Here is a 10,416-nt window from a genome sequence, read left to right on the forward strand (position 1 = left end):
TTTCTTTAAAAGGTCTTTTACCTGTAGTTTGTTTGGTTTTTTTTCCCCTTACCTTTTTTCCCTACTTTTTGCAGTGGTTGTAAGTTAAATTAAAAGATTTGTGTGTTTTACTTTAGCTATTTCTTTCTGGTTAGATTTAGGGTTTTAATAGGTCACCTGTTAAGTGCTAGCCTCAGTTCAGGTGGGAACTGCTTCCTACAACTGCTTTAAAAGAGAATTGAAGTTTGTCATGTTTCCTCATTCTGCCACAGATCCTCATAGCTGAATTTTGTTTATTGTTGCCGTTCAATGCGCTGTTGCTGTGCTAGGATGCATATTCTTATCAACATGAGAGTTGTAATCACATTAGTGTGGAAATAAAACAGATTTAGTTCCATTTCCAGCAGGCTTCAGGAAGGAGGAAGGAGGTTGAACCTCACTTGAAAAAACTACTGTGCATTGCTGAAACACTTCACTAGAATTCCTGTCCAAGAATTTGCAAGCCTTCGGGGGGTGTATTCTGTGTCTGATATGATGAGGCCAGATTTCAGTTTACAGCCAAACTTTCAGTCTCCTTATGTCCTGCCACCTTGTCTTGAACTGTATTTGGAGCTCAGGAGTGTAAGAAATGGCTTAGGCTTGGGGTTTTGTTGTGAAAGAAGATAACTCTAACTTCAGTTTCTTTCTTTGCAGAGGCCATTCATGCCATTCTGGTGTACAGCCAAAACGTGGAGGAACTTCTGAGGCGCAGAAAAGTCTACAGAGAAATCATTTTCAAGTATTTGGCGGCGCAGGGAATCTCGGTGCCTCCCTCCTCGGAGAAACACGTCCTGATCGAGCGTGTGAGGCAGCTCTGGAGCGGGCAGCTCACGGCTCGAGCTGCGGAGCCAGGGCACAGAAAACCTCCTGCGCAGGTGAGTGCTGCTGCTGGAAACCCTCCGACTGCTCAGCTCTGCCTCCACAGGATGAGCAGTGCAAATGTGGCTCTGCACCTGTAGGAAGGTCCCAAACTTTTTTAACTCTTGGTTGGTTTGGTGTTAGTTGGGTTTGGTTTGGTTGGTTTTTAAATTACAACATCTGAAAGTGTTTGCTCTGTTTTCCACAGTATTTGAGCTCTAATGTACAGGGTCTTCTCCATGCTTTGAATTTTTAGATTGTCCTATAGGCTGAAATAGAAGTTATTCACAAATAGTTTGTAGGTTCAGGGGCAACTGAAAACAGTAAGAATGGCAGAGAAATCCTGCAGAGGCCCTTGTGATTTTAGTGAGTTTATGTGTTGATTAAATGTGCAGTTTCCAGCAGTGACAGGTCAGTGCCATTTGTTTTCCCTTTTTTTCCAAACAACTGAACTCATCATTGTAGTGGGCTCTGTTCAGAGCTGTAGTAAGGAATGCCTGCCCCCAAGATCTGGTAAACCTACAACAGAACACTGTGAGAGCAGAGAACACATTCCTTATCCCTGTATTTTAGACGATTGTTTCCTCTTTGAGATCTAAAAAATGTCCATGCAGATGTCCCAGGTTGATCAGAAGGAAAAGCAACACACATTCAGCTGAGTAAGAGCTGTTCTCTTGAGCTGCAGCAATGAATTCCATATAAGCCAGAAACAGCTGAACAAAATTTGCCCATGAGTTTGTAACACTTAATACAGCATAAGAAAATGTGTTTTGGCGAGAGTAGCTTATTTTGAAGTTAAAATTTTTGCCAGTTAGTAAATCCTCATGGTGTAACGAACTTGAAGGTTCATTTGTGGTTCTAATTGGCCCCCTTGCTGTAGTTCAGAGCCCTCATGGGCAGCAGCCCCACCTCCTGGGCTGTGAGAGCCCTGTCCCTGTTGAGAACCTCTTGCACTGAGGTTTCACTCAGGGATTAACTGATGACAGTTAGCACTTAGCTGAGAATTGTTTTCAAAACAATTTTCTTTGTGCATAATTAGAGAAGAAAGGTTTCTCTTAACAAAATTCTGTGGTTAATGGTACATAAATGAAATACTTAAAACATATTCATAAATTTAAAAGAAAGTCAGTTGATTTATTTATCACATAAATCTTTCTTTGCATTTGTTTTCTCTGAATTCCCGTCCCTTCTTTCTTCACCACTTTGAGGAAATGAGAATCTTGAACCTATGTAACAGAATTGGAAATTAATTTCAACTTGTAGTGAAGCAAATACAGCATTTCTGTTCAGAATTCTCCAGACTTTTCACTCTTAATTGCTTAATGCTTATAACACAATTTAATACTTACCAGACTTTGGTGTTAGCAAACTTGGTATTTGATTTACTTCTAAAAGAAGTCTTGCTGTCAAGTCATAAATACTGTGAAGTTCTACAAAGTAACTGTACATTTAATTCCAAAAAATGTTACTTTACATCCTTCCCCTGCCCTTTTTCAGTAGAACCAGGATTTTTCTTTTTGTTTATAAAGAGCCCAATACACTGAAGCACTTTCTAGGTGTAATTCAAAGAACCGGTCTCAGTTCTTTATATTAGATAATCATGTTAGTAAAAATAAATTATGGTGTTTCAGGTGTTTCTTTTCTTTGGTATTTCTTTGGTGTTTCAGGCACTCTGACTCAGAACACTTAAAAGGTTTGATATAAGTATGTGCATGATTTGATGTTTTTGTAAGTGATAATCTTGCTGAACAGTTCTAAGGAAAAAATTTGCTTGACTGCAGAGTCATGGAAACGGACAGAAGTCACCACAAGACGACATTGTTGGTCTAGGAGGAGAATTCTGCCAGTGGTACTTTGAACTCCTGAACTCTCAGCACCCTTTGGGAATAAAATCTGAAGCAACATGGGGACCACAGCATTTCTGGGAGGATGCCAAACTGAAGTTCTGTTACAACACTTTGGAAAAAAACGTGGAACAATATGTGGGTGCAGACATGGTGAGCCTGCGCCTGCTGTCCTTGGTTAAAGAAGAATGTCTCCTCTTCAACCCAAATTTGCATTCCAGTGGCCTGAAATGTGCCATGTCCCCTCATGGATTGGTGCTGGTGGCAGTGGCTGGCACAGTTCACAGAGACAACACTTGTTTGGGTGTCTTCGAGCAAATCTTTGGGCTCATCAGCTGCCCCATGAGGAATAACACCTGGAAAATAAAACTGGTGAACCTTAAAATAGTAGGGCAGAGCGCTCTGGAGCCTGGGATGCAAATGGAACAACCTTCCATAAAATACGAGTCAAACCAACTGAGAGAGTTCTATGATGGGAATGAACTGACTGTGTTTGAACCTCAGAAATTCTGAGCATTTTGTCACAGCTGGCTGAGGGGCTGGGTTGTTGCTGCCATGCAGTTTCTCTTCTCTGAGTAAGATTTGCTGAGTGGCAGGCTGAGATACAGGGTATTAACACAAGTGATGCTTGTGGGCACTTTCCAAGAGCTAACAAATATTTCATGGGTATTCCTTCAGGTTTGCACTGTCATTAGAGTGGAGTTTGGTTATTCATGGTTGCATTTAAATATGGATTAGCAGCATGTGTAATGAGGGGTTCACAAGCTGCACATTCTCTTCAGGACACCATTTGAAACTCTCACCTGAGCTGTAGCAGGAAGTCATTGCATCTGGTTTTGGAAATTTGGAAGGACTGAGTATTTAAATGGACATCTGAGTCCCAGGAAAATCAATAGAAAACTCAAAACAAAACACTGTGAATGGAGGCAGGTGCTGTGGGTGTTCTAAATGTGTTTTAATGGGACAGTGCAGGGAACTTGGCATTGTTGAAGTCTTTTTTTTTAGCTTCTTTGCATTGATTGCTTCCTGTCTTTAGCCTTATGGTTCCAGTTTTGTCTTGAACACACACAAATTTTTCTTACTGTGTCCCCAAGCAGACAGGCTTGAGATGGGTGCCCATTTCTAGCACTGACTGTCTTGGATCAAGAACTTGATTTCAGAACTTGCAGCAACACTGTATAAACCAAATGCTCTGGTAGTTATTTTGTATGTAATTACAAGAGAGTTTTTAATATAATAGTTGTGATTTTTGTATGTTTTCTCAAAATAAGTATTTTGTTTACTCTGAGCTGTTGTATTAGAGGTACTGAAAGTCCATTTGTTACCACTGGGTGGTTACAATGATAGGTCATGCTAAGAAAAATATCCAATTACTACTTAATAATAGGAAATTATTGAAATTATTGCCAGTGTAAAACTTGATTTTTTTTTACTGCATTTATTTATAGGGGATTAGAGGTGAAGTGAGGTGAAAACTTCTTTTTCTGCATCTTGTTTGATTGCTTGGGGATTTTGTTTTAATTTTCTGGCTTCACTGTTTCAAGTTCTGAAAACATAAACATTCCCCATAACTTAGCAGAACCAGAAGAACTGTTCCCAGGTGTGTGTTGAATGAAGTATGGCTGGGTGAGAGGAAACAAGAAGGTTCAGGTATGCGCAGAACTGATCTTTGTGAACAGTCTGAATCTTGCTTTCTCCTTGAAGTAATTTCTTTTCTAAGCAAAAGTTCAGATACTGTGTTGGGATGTTCTTTCTCAATAAACAACTGAGTTGTGGCTTCTAATTTTTCTATTGTTTAGAATAAATATCCTTACATAGAGTTCCAAATTCAATTTTTAAGTCATTGACACAGACAGAATGTTTTAAGAGTAGAAGAACATTGACTGTGTGGCAAAGGTTTTAGCTTAACCTTGACTTTAAGGGAAAAGTTAGGACTTGTTTAAATGGAGCTGGACAAGTTTCAAAAAGCTGAAATATTTACAGGAGTGGTTTCATCCCTCTTTTTAGATGCTGCTGTTCAGAGCTGAAGGAATTAATTGTTGATTTACCATTGGAAGCACTGGACATTTTAGTTGTATTTAGGAGATTGAAAAAATGAAGTAAAATTTCTCAAAGTGTTATCATCCATTTTCCTCTGTTTCTTACCACGACAAATATTTTCAATAACAGTTTCTTATGTCTATCGCTACCACTGAAACTGCAATGCTAAATTTGTGCTTTCTAGATCTCTTTCTGGTAAATAATTTGATAAAAAGCAAAATTCTGTTTTGTGGAACTTTCTGAATGTTAAGCAGTGGAAATCGTGTCCCTCTGTGCTTCCTTTGGATGCTCCCCATGAAATGAAGGTTTTAAGTGTATTCCTGAATTTGTAAAAGGTGTCTAATAATCTTCATCTCTTTAGACTTTATAATTTTTTTATTCTGCTGTTTTTTTCCCTGTTATAATTGTCTTTATTATGACAGGAAATCTTTTATGTTCCCTTGTCACAAGATGCTTTTTGCTTGCTGTTTTCTTGCAATCCATTATCTGTTTCAGTAGCTATATTTTTTCCCCTAAGAGGTGGATAAGGGTAAACTCTGCAGGGTGATAAAATTCTGTAAAAGGAGAAATACAGGCTTCCAGTAAAGATATCAACAACCACAGCATTTTGCTTTTAGCTCTTACAGTGTACTTCAGCTTTCAAAGCATTCTGAAGATGTACTGCAGCTTGAAAGTTTCTTTTCTTTTTTAAGGGCACAAAGTAGAAATTTCAAGTTAAATGTGGGTGTAAGTGCAGGAGTGACGAGTGCTGTGGCCATCCCTGCTGCCTGCAGGAAATCCAGAAGCTTGCTGGAATCTCTGCAGGTGACAGGAGTGGCCTCTGGGTGATATCTGGTGGCCGATTCATCACTTGCCCGGAGCTGCAGTCCCGAGGAGACTGTGCAGAGCAGGCTGCTTTATCCCACTCCTTGCTGGAAACAAAATTCCTTTAAATTGCCAGGTTCCCCCTTGCCTTGATCTAAAGGAAAGCTTGAAGGGAATCCCTCAGCAGATTGAAAACCAAGAAACCTCTTATATTTCTGGGATAAACTTAAAGAAATGACAAAAATACAACATTTATTTGGCTTGCTGCCAGTAGTAGTTGCCCTCAGAGAAACTCTTTAGAGACCTGGCTTAGAACAAAGCAGAGATCTTTGTGAAAGTGGTGTTTGTGCAGAGAGGCATCTGCTGGAAGGAGCAGGGGATGTGTAATTCCTGCACAGCCACTTCTTCTCTGCCCTCTGAGAGCATAAATTGCAAGGGAAATAACATCATGTTGTACATGCTGCCGTAAATCACTCGTTTTATGACCAGTAAAAGCCTGAGCTGCTCATCTCAATGAGGTTTGGGTGCCTTGCCAGCATTTTCCCACTTAAAACTATTGAAAGGAAATGGTGATTTTTAATAACTTGATTGTGATTTTTAATAACTTGACTGGGATTTAATGAAACAGTCTCATCTTTGATATCTGAGCTTTCTTTCTCCTCAGCTGCTGAAGTCTATTGTCTCAAATAATGGACAGGAGCGGCCTTCAGGTAAGGAATGGGTGAATAATCTGGGGATCTTCCACCAGGAGAGGCAGCAGCACCTCCTTTGCTGTAAGAACTCTGGGATTGAGTAAAACTTGCAGGTGCCACATCCACACCTTGTTGGACACTTCCAGGGCTGGCGATTCCATCACTTCCCTGAGCAGCCTGTTCCAAAGCCTGACCACCCTTGCAGTGAGGAGCTTCTTCATAATATCTAGTCTAAGCCTCCTCTAGCTCAACTTCAGGCCATTTCCTCTCTTCCTGTCTTGTTCCCTGGGAAAAGAGAACCTCACTACACTCTCCTTTAAGGTAGCTGTAGAGTTATAATGTCCCCTGAGCCTTCTTCTGGCTAAACACCCCCAGCTCCCTCAGCTGGTCCACATCAGACTTGTGCCCCAGACCCTTCTCCGGCTCTGTTCCCTTCTCTGGACACACCTCAGCCCCTCAGTGTCTTCCTTCTTTTTCAGGAGCCTCTAGAAAATCACTGCAAGTGTTCTCTGAAGCAGCCTGGGTAACTCCAAGTGTGCTGTTTGAATACCATGTTATAATTCCAAAATAACAAACCAAATGTTTTGATTTTTCCTCTTGGCAAGTTGCAGAATCTCCCAGGCACAAGGAAAAACATGTTCTTGGGTTCTGTCTTGGCAAGCTCTCACAACCCTTACTCTAAAGGCTCTTTTAGATACCCCTGGTTGTCACTGGCTCATTTGGGTTGTGTGGGTGAGTGTTGCACTCTGCTGTCCTAGTGTGAGCCCTTTACAGTGCCCTGAGTGCTTCTGCTGCAGGAAACATTTCAGTGCCAGTCAGATGCTGCTTTTGAGGAAAATGCTGTGTTTGCTGCCACACCCACAATCCCTGTCATCTGATTCACGTTTCAGAGCATTCACCGTGGAATTCCCTTGGGACAAAATGGACCAGGGAGCTCCTGCAGCCCTGTGGCCAGGGTACCCTGCTCTCTGTGAGGCACTCAGGCTGCAGGACCACCCTGGAGCTGGCTGGCAGCAAACCCCCAACACATGTAGAGATGCTGTGCTGGCAGCATCTCAGTAACAGCTGTTTCATGCTCCTGTTGCACAGCACTGTTTGCTAATGTAAACACAGCTTAAGGGTGATGAAAATGGTAATATGGCCTCCTTAGGATGAAATTAAATTAGTTTTCATCCTAATGCTTTCTTTAAATGTGTGTATATATATGTACATACATATTTTTAACAAGTCTTTCACTCACTTTCTAGCATTTCCCTTGCAGGATTTATATTTCAAATGGAGTAGTTGTCAGCTCCTCTTTAACAGCAATAAGCATAAGACATCATGTCAGTACTTGTTCATCTATTCCTTTTTCTCAGTTCATTAGTGTTATTTATTGCCTGGCTGGATTTTGAGTATTAATGAATTCTCCTCAAAGTTTGCATTTTTTATTGAAATAAATCGATCCATTTAATATCTCTTCAGTAATTATGTGTTTGGATATATTTGCACAGTGCCCCAGCTCTAACAAGATTAGTGGCAGGAAAATCCCATTCTGCAGATTAGTGTGATTTATTGAGTTGAACTTTAGGATTTTCCTCTGGTGCTTCATTATGAAGGTTTATTACAGAAAAACACTTTGTCTTCAATTACTTGCTGGCTGATGTGCATCTGAAAGGCTCATATGAGCAGTCTTTTTTTTTCTCGGAAATTAGAAACATCATCTTATGAGACACAAACTCTTTAAATGCTGCCATTAGAAATACATCTCATGATACTTAAAGTATCTCAGTATTTTCAGTTTACAATTCAATTTTCCATTCTGTCACATCTGTGGCATCCTGACAGTGACCAAACCGTGAGCTCCCAGCAATGTCTCCTGCATCTTCCAGGGGGTTGCCAGCCCCTTGCAGCTGCCCCTCTCTTGAAACATGGCTGGCCTGGGGTGCTGTGGTTTCCCCTGGCTGCCTGCAGACTCATTTCTACATTAAAATTTGTGTTTGTGACAGAAACTGCTAAACATCTGAGTGCTAACCATGGCACAGATGACTTTGCAGCTACTGTAATAATCATAAAAGTCTCCTTCCAGCTGTCTCCAGCAGCTGCTTTCCCCAGATATAACAGGCAAGGACTCTGCTGGAGGCAGGAGGACATCACACAATTTACTTGGAGCTCAATGAGGGGTTAACAGCAAGGACAAAGGCTTTCTGAGCAACAGAAGGGCAAATTCTTCCCCAGGTGAGCTGAATTTCAGTGCTGGTTGGTCTTCCATGTTACTGACCCAGACTGGGGTTGTGTTGTGGATCTGCCAGGTTTGGTGGGAGCCCAGGAGGGCTGGTTTGTCACTGCCAAGGCAGCTCCTGCTTCAGCCCAGGATGCCACCCCTTTACAGCTGGCTAGGAAGCGTGAGCAGTGACAGTGGTGACAATAAAACCACTAGGTCATAAAATGAACATGTTAAAAACATCATAATTCAAACTCTGTTTTTGCATCTGGGAGAAAACCACCCACGAGAAATTTTGCGCTGTGGGTGCAAGCTCTGTGTTTGCCCTAAAGCTTTTACATATGGAACAGAGGGCTTGGATTCCAACCTAAAAAAAGTTGGATGCTTCCAGGCTATAGCTGACAAACTTTGGCAGCAGGCTGACACTGCTAAGCATGATGGATAGGATTTTTTTAAACCCTGCCATGGAAAAGATCTGGCTGTGGGCTCCCTGGGGAGAAGCTGGTGTGTGGATGAGCCCTTCCAGTGGTCCTGTGACACAAGGAGCCAGCTCTGCAGCCCTTTGGAAAAGACCACCCACCCTGTCCTCCACAGCACCTGGGAAGAGGTAAAAGTGTCTGCTTATCCTAAAATGTGTTTCTGGGGCTTGAGACTGCACATGTGGGAAGCTGCTGAGCACAAGTGTCCTGCCTCTTGCTTGTATGATGTCAGCTTTGATTTCTCATGTCTTGGGAGCCATAAGGATTCTATAAATGTGTAAGTTTAATTAGTAACTATGCCATATTTCAGTTGCATGGAGTTACCTGGGACAGTTCCTTGTGTCTAATTCACTTGGAGTGCCCTAAGTCTGGACTTTTCATCAGAAGCTATGTGTTCTACCTCCCTCTGTGCTTCCCCTGGCCTTCTGCATGCTGGGCAGGGCTGGAGAGAATCAGAGGCTTTGTATTTCGATATCTGCTCACAGTAACTAGAGCGTTACAAATTAGGGAATGGGCTTAAAATTAGCTTTACTTTTATCTTTTAGTTTTCACCCTTTTCACTTTGAAATTCTGGGCTCCTCACTTCACTTCCAGATTCCTTCTGCTTTCAATGTCCCTACGAGATAATAACACATGTTGGAAAATCCCTGACACTTTCAGTGTGCAAAAGGAAAATGATGCTGCTGGAAGGTTGTTCACCTTCTCCCAGTCCCAGTGGTTGCTTAAACAAAAGTCTAATCAAAACACCTTCAATGTCTATTTTTAACCTGGGAAATCCTGGATCTACTGTCTGTAGATAGGTTTTTTGTAGTATTCCAGTTTTTAAATAGAAGTAAAATTGAGCCAGAAAAGTATGGCTACAGATCCCAGGTCAAAAGTGAAGGGCTGCTGGACTGGATTTCTATTTGTAACTATTTTTTTTGTGATGTAGTTTGATCTCTGCAGGTAAAAGTTGTCTGATGAATTGTGTGCTCCTGAATGGTATTCAGGATGTTTTAATTTCAAATCTTGCATTCTTTGAACGTGTATGTGGCTTGTGTGCTTTTCTATGTCTTTTCTGTCTTCTTGTCTCTCTCTCTTTCTCCCTCTTCCCCCTTTTTGGAGAATTTTGAGTAACTTAACATCAGATGGGCTTAAAGTTTGCTAAAAGTTGAATGGGCCAAGTTAATGCTCTGAGAAGTGTTTTATGTAGACTGAATGTTGTGGTAAACCCTTTGTCAAACTCCCTTGGTTTTTCTAAAGTGCCAGTAAAGCTGTTTTGACCTCTTGAGAGAATGTCTTGTCAGTATTTTCTCAACTACTGAGTGCACACTAGGAAATATCCTCAAGGAACAATGCCAGTTTGAATATTGCAAGCTCATTAGGGTCCCTCTTTCCTTGTTTTTTTTTCTCTTTTTATCCCGTTTTAAATCCTGTTGTGTATCCCAAAACCTGAGGTGAGTAGAAGGGGAGGGAAGTTGTCTCTTGGAGCAGTACTG

At 41.3% G+C, this 10,416-nt stretch overlaps 1 protein-coding gene across 1 annotated transcript in view; it reads left to right on the top strand.

Moving 5' to 3' along the window:
- Positions 1–5,081, top strand: part of CUNH3orf38 (chromosome unknown C3orf38 homolog) — a 5,816-nt gene extending 735 nt beyond the window's left edge. The window contains exons 2-3 of the mRNA XM_005422373.2: positions 658–893; positions 2,658–5,081. Of these exons, the coding sequence (XP_005422430.1) occupies positions 658–893; positions 2,658–3,233 (812 nt within the window). The 3' untranslated portion in view covers positions 3,234–5,081. The remainder of the gene's footprint in view (positions 1–657; positions 894–2,657) is intronic.
- The last annotated feature ends 5,335 nt before the right edge of the window (positions 5,082–10,416 follow it).

The sequence above is a fragment of the Geospiza fortis genome, unplaced genomic scaffold, assembly GCF_000277835.1.
Source record: "Geospiza fortis unplaced genomic scaffold, GeoFor_1.0 scaffold72, whole genome shotgun sequence".
In the NCBI taxonomy this organism is placed as follows: domain Eukaryota; kingdom Metazoa; phylum Chordata; class Aves; order Passeriformes; family Thraupidae; genus Geospiza; species Geospiza fortis.